The sequence below is a fragment of the Miniopterus schreibersii genome (assembly GCF_964146895.1).
Source record: "Miniopterus schreibersii genome assembly, chromosome: 1".
In the NCBI taxonomy this organism is placed as follows: domain Eukaryota; kingdom Metazoa; phylum Chordata; class Mammalia; order Chiroptera; family Miniopteridae; genus Miniopterus; species Miniopterus schreibersii.
In genome coordinates, this window is record NC_138101.1 from 133,323,184 (window position 1) to 133,341,295 (window position 18,112).

General features: G+C 45.5%; 2 protein-coding genes across 5 annotated transcripts; one reads left to right on the forward strand and one right to left on the reverse strand.

The window, feature by feature from the left end:
• The first annotated feature begins 8,198 nt into the window (after nt 1-8,198).
• On the forward strand, nt 8,199-13,946 carry TINF2 (TERF1 interacting nuclear factor 2). 3 transcript variants are annotated; one of them, XM_081157386.1, is made up of 9 exons: nt 8,199-8,724; nt 8,869-8,973; nt 9,054-9,155; nt 9,235-9,342; nt 9,428-9,524; nt 9,697-10,156; nt 10,246-10,313; nt 10,421-10,512; nt 12,891-13,946. In XM_081157386.1, exons 1-9 carry the CDS (start codon nt 8,533-8,535, stop codon nt 12,969-12,971), a joined length of 1,305 nt encoding a protein of 434 aa, XP_081013512.1. In that variant the 5' UTR covers nt 8,199-8,532; the 3' UTR covers nt 12,972-13,946. The 3 variants fall into 3 exon arrangements, with proteins under 3 accessions (XP_081013512.1, XP_081013510.1, XP_081013511.1); XM_081157384.1 differs by lacking the exon at nt 12,891-13,946 and adding an exon at nt 10,646-10,928; XM_081157385.1 differs by lacking the exon at nt 12,891-13,946 and adding an exon at nt 10,646-10,928 and having other exon boundaries at nt 9,235-9,333.
• Nucleotides 9,451-18,031, reverse strand: GMPR2 (guanosine monophosphate reductase 2). 2 transcript variants are annotated; one of them, XM_081157415.1, is made up of 11 exons: nt 17,822-18,031; nt 17,357-17,470; nt 17,129-17,248; nt 14,607-14,690; nt 14,262-14,435; nt 13,345-13,426; nt 13,147-13,253; nt 12,917-12,959; nt 12,098-12,257; nt 11,738-11,897; nt 9,451-9,537 (listed from the first exon to the last, which is right to left on the reverse strand). In XM_081157415.1, the coding sequence occupies exons 2-10, from the start codon at nt 17,441-17,443 to the stop codon at nt 11,741-11,743; spliced, it is 1,014 nt and encodes a 337-aa protein (XP_081013541.1). In that variant the 5' UTR covers nt 17,444-17,470; nt 17,822-18,031; the 3' UTR covers nt 9,451-9,537; nt 11,738-11,740. The 2 variants fall into 2 exon arrangements, with proteins under 2 accessions (XP_081013541.1, XP_081013542.1); XM_081157416.1 differs by lacking the exons at nt 9,451-9,537; nt 14,607-14,690 and having other exon boundaries at nt 11,372-11,897.
• Nucleotides 18,032-18,112: the final 81 nt, after the last annotated feature.

Here is an 18,112-nt window from a genome sequence, read left to right on the forward strand (position 1 = left end):
TCCCCCGCAGGCTCTCTCTCCTCCAGTTCCACTCTGCCTAGGTGAGTTCTGCCAGTCTTGTGGTTTTAAGGACTGCTGGCTTACAAAATTGTTTTCAATTGAACCGCAAATTTGTATATTTACAACTTTTTCAACATCTCATAGATGCCCCCAAGCGAAATATATCTAAGATCAAACTCTGGACCTCCTCCAGCATGTCCTCCTGCAGCCTCCCCTATATCAGTAAATGGCAGCTCTATCTTTCCAGAGCCCCAAAATCTTGGAGTCATCCTTAACTCCTTTCTCTCTCACATCCCACATTCAGTCTGTCAGCAAATCTTAATGGTTCTATTTTCCATTCCTGTGTGTCCAGAATCTGACTACTCATCACTGCTCCAGCTGCCACGCTGCCAAGCTGCCTTCTCCCACCTGGATTATTGCCCCTGCTTCCTAATCATATCCTCACACCCACTCTTGCACTTTTACTCTGCTCTTCACACTGCAGCCAGAATGAGCAGGTGAATTTGATCTTGTCAAACCTCTGCTCAAAACCTACTGGCTTGCACAAATTCCTGAAAGTGCTGTGACTCAGCCCTCGCCTCCCCTTCTGCCCCAGGCTCAGTCTGTTCCAGTCCCGGGCTCCTCTCCTGCAGTTCCAGGCATGCTCCTGCTCTGGGGCCTCTGCGGGGCTCAGCGCTCTGCCTGACAAGTTCTTCCCCAGACGTTTCCATGGTTTGCGCCCTCTTCTCCACCATCTTGCTGAGGTCTTTCCCGCCATCCCATTTTAAAATTGCAATGTCCACCCAGCCGGCATGGCTTAGCAGTTGAGCATCAACCTGTGACCCAGGAGATTGCGGTATGATTCCCAGTCAGGGCACATGCCTGGGTTGCAGGCTTGATCCCCAGCAGGGGGCCCGCAGGAGGCAGCCGATCAATGACTCTCTCATCATTGATGTTTATCTCTCCTCTCCTTTCCTCTCTCTAAAATCAATACAGATATATTTAAAATAAAACAAAAAAAAATAAAACACATATCTTTATTAATTTCAGAGAAAGGAAGGGAGAGAGAGCGATAGAACATCAATGATGAGAGTGTCATCATTGATCAGCTGCCTCCTGCCCGCCCCTGACTGGGGGTCAAGCCCAGAACCCGGGCATGTGCCCTGACCAGGAATCGAACCTCGATCTCCTGGGTCATAAGTTGATGCTCAACCTCTGAGCCATGCCGGGCATGGGCTCACACCCTCCAGTGGCTCCTCACGGCTCAGAATAGCAGTCATGGTCCTCCCTGTGGCACTCGGAGCCCCCCTGATTTTATCCCCCTACTTCCCGTCACACAGCTTTACCTTTCTTGTTGTTTCTTGAAGCCTCCACCTGAGGGCCTTTAAACTTGCTCTTTCCCCTGCCTGTCACACTCTTCCCCCCACCTCCCCATATCCATATGGCTGGCATCCTCCCTCTTTTGAGGTCTTTCCTCAAATATCTTAGTAAGGTCTCTTTTGACCCTATTTTAAATTGCAATCCACTCCACTGCTCACTACCACTTTTCCCTGCTTTATTTTTCTCCATAGCATTTATCCCTATCCAACATACTAAATATTTTAACACTAAATTCGTTTATTGTGTGTCCCCTCCCCCAACCATAATGCTAACTCCATGAGAGCAGAGATTTTTGTCTGATTTGTTCTTTGCTATATGCTCAGAATTTAGTGCCTAGAGATACTTAAATACCTGCTAAGTGAATAAGAATGTAGGCACAGCCTGGCCTGTGTGGCTCAGTGGTTGAGCGTTGACCTAGGATCCAGGAGATCAGGGTTCGATTCCCGGTCAGGGCACATGCCTGGGTTTCAGGCTCAATCCCCAGCACAAGGTGTGCAGGAGGCAGCTGATCAATGACTCTCTCTCATCATTGATGTTTCTATCTCTCTCTCCCTCTCCCTTCCTCTCTCTGAAATCAATAAAAATATATTTAATTAAAAAAAATAATGTAGGGACCAATCTATCTATAATAACTCATGTCATCCTCACAACCACCTCTTTAGGGAGGCTGTATTGTTAGGCTTCCTCTACAGATGAAGAAACTGAGGCAAAAAGGGTTAGGTAGTTTGTCCAAAATCATTCTGCAATCTAGACTAGGACTAGAACCCAGGTAGTCTGGCTCCATAGACTATATTCTATCTCAGACTAAAAGCTCCCTCACAGCCTAGCCGGTGTGGCTCAGTGGTTGCGCATCAACCTATGATCCAGAAGATCATGGTTCGATTCCAGGTCAGGGCACATGCTGGGTTGCAGGTTGGATCCCTAGTAGGGGATGTGCAGGAGGCAGCAGATCAATGACTCATCATTGATGTTTCTATCTCTCTCTCTCCCTCTCCCTTCTTCTCTCTGAAATCAATAAAGATATATTTTGAAAAAATAAAAGCAACCCCACAGAGCTCTTAATTCCACCCTCAAACCATTCTTTCCCTAATTTGTCCCATTTTATTGTTACTATAATGACCCAGTTGTTCAACCATAAACATACAAAGTCACCCCTGATTCCTCTTTCCTCTCCTCCAATATCCATCAGCAAGTCTTCTCAGCTCTTCCTCTGAAATATATCTAATCTGTCATTCTTTCCACTTACACTGTCACATAGCCTCCTCATGAGTTTCCACTCTTGTTCCTGCACAATCCAATTTCTACACAGCCAGTGAGCTTTCTAAACTCTAAATTAAATCCTGGTACTCTCCTACTTAAAACCTTCCAGTGCTTTCCCATCACCCTTGGGACAGTCCAAAATCCTACTCTGATCTACCTGGCCCTGTAGACCTCTTTAACCTCATCTCCACCGCATGCCCTGGCTCTTCTGCCTCAGCCCCAGGGTCCTTCTGCTTCTCAGCTTCACCACCTTCTACCTAAGACTTAGCCCCTGCTCTTCCTTCTGGATGAGCACTGTTCCCCCAGGTGGTATGGGGGAGGGGGATGGGGGGGGACTCCTCTTATTTGGCTCTCTGCTCAAATGTCACCTCCTCAGGGAGCTCTTCCCTGACCATCAATCTGATTCATTTTCCCACCTCCCAGGCTCTTTAGCATATCACTGTTTTATTTTGTGTCCTACATAGCACTTATTGTTTACCATTAGTGTTTATATATTAAATGCTGTCTCTTTTCTCTAAAATGTGAACTTTTTAAGAGTAAAGACCTTATCTGTCTTCTTCATACTCCTATCCCAGAACCTAGAACAGGGCCTAGCACAGAGCTGCACACACACAAAAAAATGTTTGCTACTTTCAAATTTAAAAGCAATAACTTGCAAGATATGGCATGTTTCAGATGGTTGATGACATTTTATTAAATTGGTTTCCAGAAAGATTGAGCAGTAACACAACAGTGTCTTTTTTCAGTGAACACCTGGGAGAAAGTGTGAGACTTTAAGATTTCCAACATCTTTGTAACTTGCTTCACCTTTGTTCATTTTACCCTGGTTCCTTGTATTTATTAGAGCTCAAAGATGCTTGAAATCCTCAAGATTTAAAGTTGGAAAGATTAGTGTGGACTATGGTAGCTTCAACTAAAGCTCAACAGCAGGGAAGGGGATCATCCTAGGCTTGAACTGGGCTGGATATGAGGGTCCCTGAACTCCACGTGAGTGGGTTTGATTTGGCAAAACCTGTGGCTAATGCTGGAAGCTCCTGCAGCCTCTGGGCTCAGGGAGCAAAGTCTGGACTGGGTGTGGAATCCTGAGACCTCAAATACCACCCCCTTCAGCTGGTTTTCTAAGAGGACACAGTGGGTAGAAAAAATATGGCAGACCCCGTGAACAGCAGAGCTCACTCCTAACAAGCATGGAAGCTGCCAGGCCTGCCCCTTTGGTCAGGTTTCTTGGAAAATTCTGGGAGAGGTAAAAACACCAAAAGGAAGATTTTATCTTCCTTATAATGAACAAGTAAGGTGAAACTAATATAAAAAAAAATTTACAAAATGTGACTTATGTTTCTCAGATTTATGGATCAGACTATAGTGGTTGCACTTCATTTTAAACAAAGTTAATTTTAAAAATAATGATTAGCTTCAGCTGTTCTAAGGTCCATTATAGAAAGGGATTTTTGTCCACAGTTGGACCAGAATTTTCTCAGAGACTCTGACTGGCAGGGTCCAGCGATGGTGGTGGCTAATGGACCCATTCCTTCACCTATTTAACAAATATTTAATAACATGTGCCAAGCAATGGGCTAAGTGCTAAAACACAGGACAAACCTAGTTCCTGCCCTATGGAACTTAGAGTCTGAGGGAAAATACAGATTAAAGGAATAAATGCATGAGGCAAAGGAGAGTAGATAGCTCTGAAGTTTACAGTGAAGGTGTGTGACCTAGCCTTGTGGTGGTGGTTAGAAAGGCTTTACCAAAATAGTGGCCCTTAAGGATAGGCAGAGAGGGAAGGGAGATCACTCCAGGCAAAAGGAACAGCCTGTGCAAAGACCGTGTCATATTAGGGAGTCTAAAAGAGTAAACGAGACAATAGTCACGCCACATAATGAAGTTTTGGTCAATGAAGGATTGTATATATGATGGTGGTCCTATAATGTTATAATGGAGCTGAATTTCTTGTAAGAAATGGAAGGATATGTAGTTCAGAAGGAATCTTTTTCTTTGATGGGAACAATATCTGTGGGGTTTAGCAATAGATTTCCTCTCATTCACAGCACCTCAATTTTAACTGCACAGATTATATCCCATTCAATCCCTCACCGACCTGTTTTAGCACAGAGGTGTCTGTCCCCTAGTGCTACATATTCAGAGGGTCCCAGAGCTAGCTGGTGGTCTTCAGAGCACATTGCTATAGATGTTTGAGGACCCAAGGTCTCATACAAGACACAGGTCCATAGGAGCTACCTTAACAAGTATTAAATATCACTGCCACTTCAGTAAAAGCTTTCTGCGGTAGTGTAGAGCCAGCCTGTCCCTGTACTTTGGAAATATCTTTACTTGTAATGATGTAAAGCATAGATAAGTTTTATTTCTTCCATCAATTCAATGTCAGAAAAAGCTCTTTATGCCAGAAAGGGTCAATGGAACCAAAACCAAATGTCAAGAGTCAAAATATTAAATCCTCAGTCCTATATCCTCTCCATGTTAAATATCCTTGTTTTAAAAATAAATAAATAGCCTGGCTGGGCGTGGCTCAGCGGTTGAGCGTCGACCCAGGATCCAGGCAATCCGGGTTCGATTCCCGGTCAGGGCACATGCCTGGGTTGCAGGCTTGATCCCCAGTTGGGGGCATGCAGGAGGCAGCCGATCAATAACTCTCTCATCATTGATGTTCCTATCTCTCTATCCCTCTCCTCTCCATGAAATCAATAAAGATACACTCAAAAAAATAAAATAAGTAAATACCACAAAATTCCTTAATGTGACCACTGCTCCAATATGTAATGGTCAAAACCACATCGCCATGACAATCCGTGTTCCTTTACCTCTCCATCTTGATTTCTTATTCCTACTAATCCTCAGGCCGCCTTTCCCTCCCTCCTGACAGTCACTATTATGATGATCTGCCTGGATAATAATGGGAATACAATGGAAAGATCTGCACATCTCAGATCTTATTTAGAGAACTCCCCAAACAACAGAGGAGACAATAATAACACCAGAGGAAATTTTAGCTTCTGACACCTACAGCTACAGTAAACAATACAGACTAACTCCTAGCCAGGTAAACATACAACTTAACACTAAAGGTTTATTTACCTCAGTTCCTTTTACCAGTACATCTGACTTTCAACAAAAAACTACAAGGCATACTAAAAGACAAAAATACACTTTGGAGAGACAGACTAAGCGTCAAACTGATACCGGACACAACGGGTCCGAAGCCGAGTGCCACTACTTGAGTCAAATTAAGTAGAGACACGGTTGAATCATCATGAGCATTTATTCCAATTACGCTGGCAGTATGGGGAGAGCAGTAGGTCACCCTGGAAATTCTGCTCTCATCCCCCTCGCCAATTGGCTGATTATATATGGGTCAGGGAGAACATAATTATGTGCAGCTGCAAGCTGTGAGTGTAACAGGGAAAAGAGGGTAGGGTCTGTAGTCTGGCCTGCAGGAGCTCGAAGTCTGATAACAAGGTGGCTAACCTTCTATGATGTTACAAACAGCTTAGCCCGTTCCTGGGACTGGAGAATGGTGAGCATTCCTGAAGCAAACTCCCAGATGGGGGTTAGGGTCAAGGCACAGCAACCAAGTAAAAGCATGTCCTGTCCTTGGTCTATTCTCAAAATGTATTTCTTTTCTGTGTAATGGGCCCATCCAGGCATCTTATCTTTTTACAGCCATGTCTCATCCTCCAGTTTCCCAGGGTCTGTAAGACAACCTCTTATCTCTAGTTAGTAAGGTGAATAATTATTCAAAACTGTGGCTCTATTCTTATTATGTGACCTTACCCCTATTAGAACCAGACTCAGATATGGCAGAGATACTGGAATTACCAAACCAGGAATTTAAAACTATGATCAATACGTTAAGGATTTTAATGAAAAAAGTGGACAAAATGTAAGAACAGATGGGTAGTATAAGCAGAAAGATATAAACTAAGAACCAAAAGGAAATGCTAGAAATAAATAACACTGTAACAAAAATGAAGAGTGTCTTTGACAGGCTGATCAATAGATGAGCACGGTTGGGGAAAGAATAAATAAACTTGAATAAATGTCAATAAAAATTTCCCAAACTGAAATGCAAAGGAAAAGACACAACAACAAGAACTGTAGGACAGTTACAAAAGGTGTAAAATACACATGAGAATACCAGAAGAAGAAAGGAACAGAAAAAATATTTGAAGCAAAAATGACCAAGAATTTCTCAAAATTAACGGTAGACACCAAACACAGATGGAGGAAGTTCAGAAAACACCAACCAGGATAAATTTCTTTTTAAAAAAAAATCTACACCCAGGCATATCATATTCAAACTGAAGAAAAGAAAACACCAAAAGAAAATTTTGAAGCCTTGGAGGTAAGAGGGGGAACACCTTACCTATAGAGAGGAAAGATAAGAATTACATCAGATTTCTCTTCAGAAAGCATGCAAGTAAGAAGAGAGTGGAGTGGAATCTTTAGTATATTGAAGGGGAAAAACCACCAGCCTAGACTTCTGTATCCAGCAAAATTATCTTTTACAAGTGAAGGAGAAATAAAGACTTTCTCGGACAAACAAAAAATTTTAAAATTTGTCACCAGAAGACTTGACTTGCAAGACATGTTAAATTTTTTCAGAAAGAAGGAAAATGATATAGGTCAGAAACTCAGATCTACATAAAGGAAGAACTTTATGGAAAGAATAAACAAAGGTAAAATTAAAAGGGAGATAACTAGAATTTCATACATATCCCATTTGAGTACTAAATATATCCAAACCAGATGTCCCACAGACAGTTGAATATGCGGATCATCACCTCAGACCTTGGGTGGAGACCAGGAGAGATGCAGAAGCCATTACTCTAGGGAAGGAGCTAGCCCATGGAAAGGGTAGTGTCACTAAAGCCCTGTAAGGTAGTCAGGGCAGGTAATTCATTCGACCAACAAAGAATATAAGCTGTGTGCCACGTTCTGCACTTGGCGATGGAAATAAGCAGACACCAGGAAGGGTGACAAGGAGACAGACAGACAATACAACAGTCAGTTACATTAGGGGCTGTCTGGACTAAGTACACAACAGAAATTCTTAAAAGGAAACTATTTTACTTTTTTATTTTTAAATTACACGATACAAAAATATATATACAGAAAAGCACATAAGTGTCACCAACCAGAGAAAACCTAAGATTTACAATCTGATGAATCTTTTCAAACTTTTAAAAGGTGGCGCCCTCTCCTGCTTTGTAAAAGGAATGGTTAAATTCTTACTGGAAGAGGTGTGCCAACCCAGAAGGCTTTGCAGCGCGGGTTTGAGGCCTGGGACTTAAGTAATCGGATTTCAGTGGGTGATGATGATGGAGAGGACAAGCGGCATGATCCCGCTTGACTAGAAAGTGACGCCTCAGAGAGAGACGTGACTTTCATGCAGGCTCCGCAAAGAAAGGCAGGCGCTGGGAGGGCCCGGGCCCGCCGCGAAAGCAGCCCAGCAAGGAAACAAGGAACTTGACAGAGGGCGGGGGCGGGGCCGACCCGCCGGGGCGGGGCCTTATGACGTGTAGTCACGTGTCCCCTTGACGGTGGCCCATTGGTTACCCATTACCGCCCTTTTCCGGGGCAAGAAGACTGGTCGCAGGCCCGGAGGCGCGGCAGCTCTCGGGTTCGAGACAACGAAGCCGTTTAAGGCTGAGCGAGCGACCTGGTGCCATTGGAACCGGCTAGATTCTTCACTCAGGCTCCTGCCCCAGTTGGAGAACAACTTCCAAAATTCGGGCGGCCTAGGGAAGGGCGCTGAGTCCGATCGCAAAGTACACGGCGCCCATCGCAACAGCTGAGCTACTGAGAGCCACCGGAAGCCCCGCCCCTGGGAGGAGCCAGAAAGCCTAGCGGTGGAGGAAAGAACCCCACGTACTGCCCCCGGGGCGGAGCACGCCGGCCATGGCTAGGCCCCCGGGGGCTGGTCCCGCGGCTCTCCGCTTTGCTGCGGCTGCTTGCTGGCTGGTTGTACGCGGACGCTATGTGGAACATTTCCCGCGAGTGCTGGAGTTTCTGCGATCCCTGCGCGCTGCTGCCCCTGGCTTGGTTCGCTACCGCCACCACGAACGCCTATGTATGGGTCTAAAGGCCAAGGTATTAAGAGCCCGGGAACCGGGAAAAAAGAGGAAGGGGCGGGATGCAAGGACCTGACTGGGGCAGACCGCTTGGGGAGTTGGACCGGTAGCAAAACGGGAGCTTGCTCGGAAGTGGGAATTCTTAGTTCAGTACCATTCACAGGTGGTAGTGGAGCTGATCCTCCAGGGCCGGCCTTGGGCCCAGGTTCTGAATGTCCTGCATCACCATTTCCCAGAGTCTGGGCCTGTAGTGCGGGACCCCAAAGCTGTGAGTAATGTCTGAAACAGTCCCCACCCCCAGTTAACCCTTGGTGCCCCTAACTTGTCTGCCTTCTTTACCTTGAAAAGACAAAGCAGGATCTGAAGAAGATCTCGGAGGCACAGGAAGCCTTTTGCCAGCAGGTGAAGCGGCTGGCAGAAACCACTGTGGATTTGGCTTGGAAGTTGCAGGTGAGGCTGGCTAGTTTGGAAACTATGATGTGGCTTTCTTCTCTAGTCCTCTTCTGACCTGCTTTTTTCTATTCTGCAGGAACTTGAACAAGAGTATGGGGAACCCTTTCTGGCTGCTATGGAGAAGCTATTTTTTGAATATTTGTGTCGGCTGGAAAAAACACTGCCTACCCCACAGGCACAGCAGGTTTTCCTGGGGCAAAACACAGAGGGCAGAGTGTGGGGTGGTTGGATCAAGGACTGTAGTCTTCATGCTCTTTCCCCGCCCACAGCTTCAGGATGTGCTGAGTTGGATGCAGCCTGGGATTTCTATCACGTCTTCTTTTGCTTTGAGCCAATATGGCGTGGACATGGGGTGGCCATTTCCAGGTACCAGGACCATCTGGGAGAATTAGGAATTTGAGGGTGGAATGTTTAGCTTGAGACCTTTTGAGACAGCCAGTTCATTAGAAGAGTTACATGTGTCTAAGACACAAGAAACCAGACTGAGTTGATATGTTACTCTCTGTTCTCTTTATAAGGAACATTCTTTTCTTTTTAGAGTGCTCTATTACTAATTCAGTTAACATGACAGAGCCCATGGAGCTGAGTCCGCCTCAGCAACCAAGACCAGCACTCCATCAACCTCTGCCAAAAGCCAAGCCTGGCCCATACGTTCCTCAAGGACCAGCTTCAAGGAAGCATCCAGAACTTTTGGCTGGCCACCACTTCAATCTGGCCCCTCTAGGCCAGCGAAGAACCCATTCCCAGTGGGCATCCACTAGGGTAGGCCATAAGGAACGCCCCACAGTCATGCTATTCCCCTTTAGGAATCTGGGTTCACCAACCCAGGTCATATCTAAACCTGAGAACAGGAAAGAACAAGGGACACACATGGCAGTTCCAGCAGGTGATGCCAGCACAGGAGCAACCTCCACTGGGAAGTCTAGGAGTCCATCCCAGTCCCTGGGCGGAAGGACTGTGGAGAACCCAGTTGACTTGTCTGCCTCGGAGCAAAAGGAGTGAGCGCACCAGTTCCTTCTGCCTACTAGCAGCACATTCCTTGCCTGCTTTGCCTTCATCCTATCTTCTTTGCTTGTTTTCACCCCAGGAATAGCTGGGACTGCCCCTTGGAGCCCCTGAGACTGTCATTATCACCTCCTAGGGCCAGGAAGCCAGGTAGGTATACTGTGTCAGGACTGGATCAGACAGCCTCCTCTCTTGGGGGCTCTTGAGGGCCTATGTTCACCTAGAAGAGTACTTTGACTCTAGTTTCCTTCCTGCAGTGTGTTCTCCATCTCTGTGCAGCCCTGTCATTACCATAGGGGACTTGGTTTTGGATTCTGATGAGGAAGAAAATGGCCAGAAGGGAGGAATGGTGAGTAGAGAGGAACAGAACACTGGGGAAGGAAGGGGATGGGGCAGAACAAGACAGAAACTTCCATGCTCCCGAATGCGGAGGGCTCTGGGAATGTTCAGATGACAGGATCTCCCTGCTCCCTTCTCTGCAGGAATCTCTGGAAAACTATGAGAAGACAAAGTTTGACACCCTAATCCCCACCTTCTGTGAATACCTCCCCCCTTCTAGCCCCAGTGCTGTGTCTGTCCCTTCCCATGACCACATAGACTCCTCTGATAAGACTGGAATACCATCTGCATCCTGCCTTTCTCCTTCCTCCTCACCTCTACAGGCAGTTTAGTGGGAATAAAGTGGAATCCCAGGCTTGGGTTGCTTGACTACATGCCCCAAATTACTTTGTAATGCTTGATAATTAAACTTTGGATTTGTTAAAACACTGTGTTGGTGTGAGGGAGGGGAATTAGGCTTCTGTAAGGTCAGTGTAGATCATTCCTTAGAAACAGGCCTCTCCAGGGCTAAAAGAATCCCTTTGCCCTTTACTTCCCTTGGAAAGTGTTCTTCAGTTGTACCAGAAAGATTACCACAGGAAATTTCCTTTTGCTATTCTGAAAATGTTTGTCCTGACACCACAATATATACTCTGTAAATTCTTATGCTGCCAGGTTATCTGAGGGTTGGTGTCACTTGAATGGAGATGCTGCATGAGAAAAGTACTCACTATCCTTGACTCCACTAGGTCAGTGGCACCTCCACCTCCACTTTCCTGGAGCAGCACCTGCATGCCAGGCTTGTGTGGAAAGCCCCAGAATATCTTTATAGTCATTGGGATCTCTATTTATAGAGATATTTTAAAAATATAAACACTTCTGAGCTTTTTAGATTTCAGAGATCATATTTAATGCAGCTGATTAGCAAGACATGATTCTAAAAGCCTACCTCTTAAGACCATGGCCATTTATAAAACATTTATGTATGAATCAGTATATTCCCATTTTATTATCTTAACTTCATTTTCTCAGCCTGTCTTCCTTGCTTGCTCCCCAGTGAGTGCCGCGGGCATTTTGTGGGTGCCAATAGAGAAGTACAGCATTACTGCAGGAATGCTCATGAGTGCAATGACCAAGTAATAGTCATAGTAGCTGGGATGGGTGAGAGGCCTACTTGGGAGGCCCTGTGGTTTGGTGCTGGTGCCTTCGGACGGCAGAACTCAAGCCTAGCTCATGTCACTGAATCTTGGATTCACCTGCTAGGTGACATGGATGAAGGTAGTCCTCCGGCTCAGTTCCTTCAGCTTAGCTGCTCCTACGTAGGTACACGTGGAACGGATGCCTCCAAGTATGTCTCGGATGGTATGTTCCACATCCCCTTTGAAGGGCACCTCCACCGTCTTTCCCTCTGAGGCCCTTAGAGAAGGAAAAATTTTTCTTACCTCTCTAGATTCCTTAAGCCCAGTGACTCTTCCCCAGTCCATAACATTAAACCCTGGTTCACCACTTTTCTCCCAAGAACTATACCATCCATCTCCCAACAGCCCTGAGTTCTGCCACCACCCTACTTGGTGACACCTTCTAAGAACCCTCAGCTTCTGGGCCTCAACACATACCTGTACTCAGCAACTCCCCCAGCATACTTCTTCATGGCTGTTTCAGAACTCATTCCATAGAAGAGCTTGTACTTCTTGCCATCCCTCTCGATGAGCTCACCACCTGACTCACTGTGCCCAGCCAGCATGCCACCCAGCATTACGAAGTCAGCCCCTGCCCCTATCAATGAGGGGGGAAAGAGATGAATCTGGCCCAGATGTCCACTTGCGCACCCACCCTCAAAAGCAATCACACCAAATCTCAGTCCTGACAATGACACCAGCATCTTCCTGGTTTTCTCTAGCTGGTCCACAACCCACACAGGCCTGCTCTACCCTGGCCTCTCTTCCTCCATGGGCCTGACTTCTCCAAAAAAAATTTTAAAGCCACTAGAGATTCCCTGCCTAGCTTTGCTCTCTCTTTTTGCTGCTTTTGCTATCTTTTGTTCATTTCCTTTTACTGTGCCCAGCTGAATAAGACTCACTTCAAGTGTTCCAAGAGCAAAGGTCTTCAACTTTAGTGTGAGCAAGGATCACCTGGGAAGCTGTAAAAAATGCAAATCTGCAGCCCTACTCTCCAGAGCTGGATTTTGTAACTCTGAGGTTTAGGCATTTACACTGCCCAATAGCCCAGGGGATGGTGCAGATGGTCCTGCCCACACTTGGGAGAGGCCATATCAGAGTCTTATCTGGCTCACCCCAGATAACACCACAGGCTTCCGGGTCACAAGTTCATATAATGAAAGAACCTGAATGGCTTCCTCAGCCTTAGCCTGATCCTAGACCCTCAAAGATGATTCATCCTCTTCTATAGGATCCTTCTGTGCTCTCCGTCCTTACCGAAAGCCTTGGCCACATCTCCAGGACAGCTGCAGCCTCCATCCTGCAAAGTTAGAAGCAATGTGAAGAGAGGGCATGATTTCCCAAGCCCTCTTAACAATGTCCCAACAGCCCACCTCAAATCTCACAGGAACCCAGGAGTCCTGATCCACCTCTATCAAAGCTTCCATACCCAGCAAAAAACCCAGATGTTTGGCAGCCTCACACCCTACCCTGCCCTAGGACCTTACTGAAATGATGTGGCCTTTGAGGCCATGAGCAGCATCTGCACACTCCATCACTGCACTGAGCTGTGGATACCCCACTCCAGTTTTCTTCCGGGTGGTACACACAGAGCCTGAGAAGAATATGACAAGGATGAGGGTCAAGTACTCCACAGGTATTTGCCACTAAAGATGTAGCCAATAGCCCCCAATGAGCAAGCTTACCTGGTCCAATTCCCACTTTGATGATGTCAGCCCCAGAGAGGATCAGCTCTTCCACCATCTCTCCTGTTACCACATTCCCTGCCTGAAAGCAATCAAATCAGCATTCTTAGGGTCAGAAACAAAGAGGAGGTTGTGTGCTCTCAGCGTGCCTGGATCAGGACCTTCCAACATTATTACAAAGAAGGGTACCTGGGTTCCCTCTGCTGGGCCCTCTGAAAGCTTTTAGACTAGCCACTTCAAAGGACCCTGCTACCCCAGCTGAGGTAAGGGGGTTAGTGGCCAGTGTCACTGTTGCACTAGGGTAAAGCTGGGGTCCAGCTGGACCAAGATAAAATTAGATTTACAGTGGACTTATCTCTCCCTCCCTACCAAGAGATCCAAACATTTCCTGCCCTTAAGCTGTTATGTGATAAAACCTCTCCAGCTTAGGGAAAAAGGGAAGACATGGTAATGTCTCATCTACTTAATACTCATCTACTTAACTGTATTTTCTTTTGATGGACAGAAAAGACAGATCCCTCAATGCTATGAAGAAAGTGAAGCCTTGCCATCACCCCTAAGCTTGTAAAAAAAAATAAAACATTGTTGCATATGATCCCTTTAATAGGATTATATTACCATGTCCATTTCAGTAGGCAGGTATATATGTATGACAGGTATGTACAATGCATAAACACATCATGGTTTGGTGAGTGATGTCAGGAACACCGGATTTACAAAGACTATGTATCAAGGGTCAAAGACTGCAATGACCAATAAACATTTTAAGTATGGAGCCATGGATAATCACCCAGTGACATGATTAAGCAGACCAGGAAAATCATAAAGCAGCAGAGGAGATATGAACTGACAAAAACTGAGTGGCACAAAAGAGTGGAAGAGCGGGATGTACCAACTACAGGGTAATAGAAACATACCATGATGGTGTGTTCAGGGAAGCGTTTCCGTACATCCTTTACAAATTCAACGAAGTGTTCAGAGTAGCCATTTGCCACGTCCAGGCATATATATTTCACCTGGGGAATAGCTTCCAGGATCTGTTCCAGCTGCTCAAAGTCAGAAGAGCCTGTGCCTGAACTGGCAGCCAGATGCTGTGGAAGAAACGGGCATTGGCATGAGAGGCATTAGACAGCCTCTGGCATGTCTGAAATGACCTGATAAGCAGCCAATGGGTGGGGAGGTAAGGGCTGATCCCCAGGAAGCCAAGAAAAGATTCGTGGAAAAATGGGATAAGGAAGGGATCAGGGGAGGGCCAATATTACCTCAAGACAGTCAGGATTCTGGCTAGCAAACTCTTTCCACTGCTCGAGGCTGTAGTGTTTATGGACAGCAGTAAAGAGGGAGAACTGAAGAGAAGAAAGAGAGCCATCAAAAAGGAGAGAACTTTACGAGGGTCTCTTTTTCCAGAAATAGACCTTTATACTATTCTGAGGGGGAAAAAGGACCAAAGTCTGGAAAGAGAAACTTAAAGAACTCGGGTTGAGGTGAGATTTCTAGTTCAACCATTCATCTCTACAAGCCCCAGTATGACTTTTTACAATAAGCTAATACTGTCAGATACTTCTACCAGAGTACTAAGTTATCTGGTTTGGATTTCAACTGCCAGCACATAGAGTGCTTTTGACTTAAAAGGTGACAGGACAAGCTGTTGGTGCAGTGGGACAAGCAATAGACAAAGAACCCTGAAGATGCTGGACAGAGCCAGTGTCTGCCTACACTGACTCAGCCCTTCCTTCTATGGTAACCCAGTAGAAGACCTAACCTATTTTGGGTATCTTCTGGTCAACTTACCCGCAGTAATTCAGTTAGTCTAAATGCTCACAAAAGGTGCCCTGGCCAGGTGGCTCAGTTAGCTGGAGTGTTGTCCCATGCACTGGAAGGTCGAGGGCACATAACCTGGGTTGTGGGTTCAAACCCCTGGTCAAAGCGTACCCAGGAGGCAACTGATCAATGTGTCTCTCTCACATCAATGGTTCTCTTTTTCTCTGTCTCCCCCTTCCTCCCTCTCTCTAAAAAGATTAATATATTAATAATTGCTCACAGAAGGTAAGGTCTTAAGGTTACCAGAGCCAGTAAGATGCTACCCCATCCTTTCTCCATCTCCACTGGAGTAAAGAACAAATTTACTTGAGACATGGACCAACCTGAAAAGTTTATTTCATTCAGTCTATTTCAGTCAACCAAGTTCAAAGATATAATGACTCACTGGACTTGTATTTCCTAGCTCAGCAAACAAAATAATATCCCAATACTTTGAGAAAGGCATTCAAAGGCCACTGTGAATGCTGGTGTTTGTGCTTTAAAAGTGCATCATGCAAAAAGATGAGGCAGCAGTTGATGGAGACAGCACAAGTCTTACAACTGGCAAGAAATCCAAGGAAGTCATGCATAAGCCAGCAGTAAGGAAATGTTATTGTTATACTCAATCAGAGATCATCATCAACACTACCTAGCTAGTATTGAATTCTACTCTCAGCAACACTCTGCCATCAACATAGTGACAAAGAAAAACCATTCTAGGAGGTCAGCAGACCTTGGAGATACACTGGCATAGTGTGGCATGATAAGCACATCCAATTACATACCAAACTAGAGATCTAGAAGAAGATGCATCGTTGCATTCAAACTTTTTATTATTACTGTGAGACTTGGCTCTATCTTGAAAATCTGATTTCTTTAACACTCAACGGTACTGAAAAGCCAGTCAACATAAAACATCAAGGCAGTGCCCATAAGTTCCATGTGTTACAGCAGGTCTGTTAATACTGAAGTCAGATTCACCATTCCTCAACTCTACAGGGCATCAGCAGGATTCCTAAATAGTTAGTGCACAGCAACAGCAATAACTATCAACCTCAGAGAAATGACAGCAGACATTCCACAAAGACTTACAGCAATAAAAAATAAAGGGAGATGAAGTCCTTAAGGTTAACAGCCTCAAGCAGCAGCAGAATCCATCAACCAAAGGCCACGTGGATCAACTAGAAGTAGTCCTCAAGAGTGCCCAGAGTAATTAACTACCTTCTCAACTACAAGTACAGAGGTAGGGTAACATTACTGACAAAAGTAGCATCATCTACTTTGAAAGTGAACAATAACCTGTACATAGGAAAAACCCATTCCATTTTGGGCACATCCCAGAAACTCCCAGGAACCTAGGGCTTAAAATAAAAAAGAAGATTAAAAAAAAAAAAAAAGAATAGGCATATAATAAAATTAACAAGCTGCTTCTCTCTAGAGTCTTCTAGTTAGGAGTTTTTAAATGCTCAAACTGTATTTAGTTTTTTAACTAAAACAGTGAATGTTTAGTTTCCTAACAGTGGTGTAACTGGAGAGATGCCTGTGATTTGGAGGGGGTGATCAGGTTGGTGGGGAAAGTTGGCAAGGTGTATAAACTCTTGGACAGGAGGAAAAGGGAAAGTTCTTTTTATGTAGAGTGTCCCAAAAAAACGTGAACACACTTTGAATAATTATTAATTCCAATGGGTTAAATCTGAAAAGAAAAACCATCAATTGAACTTTCAGAAAAAAAGTGTGTATACATTTTGGGGGACACCCTGTATATCAGAAAAATAGGGTCAAAACTTAGCTTTGAATCCCATTAACTGACATGGCTCTTTGAACTTACCAGATAAAGGGGGTTTAGTACTGGAGAAAATAGTAAATTGGAGCATCCGGACTAATTGCCAGAGAGTTGACCTGGGATGGGGATGGCGATGCAAATAATTGCAGTCAACCCATAAAGCTGGACACCATTGAGGAAGTGGCATAAGAGAAGTCCTACCTTACAGAGGACCTTGGCCATCTCAAAGGTGCCCACAGTATCCATATTGGCAGCAATGATTGGGATCCCAGTGTATGTCTGCTTTGAGTTGCGAAATGAAAAGGATCTTGTAAGAGCCACCTGCAGATATGAACAGGAAACTGAGTAATTCATCCAAAAAAAAAAAGTATTGGAGGAAAATACCAGGCATCTTTCTCAGTCCTGGCCCACCAAGGGAAGCGAGCTCACCTCACTTCGAGACTTAAGGGTACTGCGTTTGGGCCTCAACAACACATCTTTGAAGTCCAGTTTGATGTCGTTATCGATGTGAGGCATGGCGGGGACCTCGGGGTAACAACGAATCTGAGGGTTGGAAGGTAAGAAAAGACACGAGGCGGGGGTAGCTGAATCAACAACAAGCCTTAATGCCCTGTTAGGGCTGGCAGCAGGGCCCAATTCTTTCCTCTCAAACTGTGGAAAGTCGGGGCATTGGTCACGGAGTGGTCGGTCCCTGAAGACCGTCACCTCCGACCCGTCCCATAGGGAAGAAGAATTAAGATGGAGTCGTGAGTGACTCTAAAAAGGTACATTCCTTACACTACTTTTCCTTCTGCCTCCCCTGCAAAAAAGTAATTTGCGGTAAGAGAGTTATTTGGGGGCGAGAGGAATGGGGAGAGGAATCCCACAACCAGTTTCCGGAATAGGGGTACTCACTTCCTGTCGCCTTGGCCAAGGTAGCAGTTGACCGAAGCTCCCCTTGCTTAGCAACTAACCTAGCGCAGCCCCGCTGAGCCTCGTGGGCCACGCCAACAGGTTCCGCTAATTGCTGGCGAAATCGATTAACCGAGGAATTCCAGCTTCAGCGGTGGCTGTGCGAGGGCTTCTGGTTAACAAAAGTTCACACACTGAGGTTGCCGTTGGTCTGAGGAGCAGGAGACTACAACTCCCAGGGTGGAACGCGCGGAGTTGCCCCCTCGCATGATGGGAGAAGTAGTTCGTTCTGCC

Coding starts and splice junctions, on each gene's coding strand:
- TINF2 (XM_081157384.1), top strand. CDS start 8,533: ATGGCTAGGCCCCCGGGGGCTGGTCCCGCGGCTCTCCGCTTTGCTGCG. Junction 8,974..9,053: donor TAGTGCGGGACCCCAAAGCT/GTGAGTAATGTC, acceptor TACCTTGAAAAG/ACAAAGCAGGATCTGAAGAA. Junction 9,343..9,427: donor CTACCCCACAGGCACAGCAG/GTTTTCCTGGGG, acceptor CCCCGCCCACAG/CTTCAGGATGTGCTGAGTTG.
- GMPR2 (XM_081157415.1), bottom strand. CDS start 17,443: ATGCCTCACATCGATAACGACATCAAACTGGACTTCAAAGATGTGTTG. Junction 14,436..14,606: donor AGAATCCTGACTGTCTTGAG/GTAATATTGGCC, acceptor TTTCTTCCACAG/CATCTGGCTGCCAGTTCAGG. Junction 13,254..13,344: donor CAAAGTGGGAATTGGACCAG/GTAAGCTTGCTC, acceptor TATTCTTCTCAG/GCTCTGTGTGTACCACCCGG.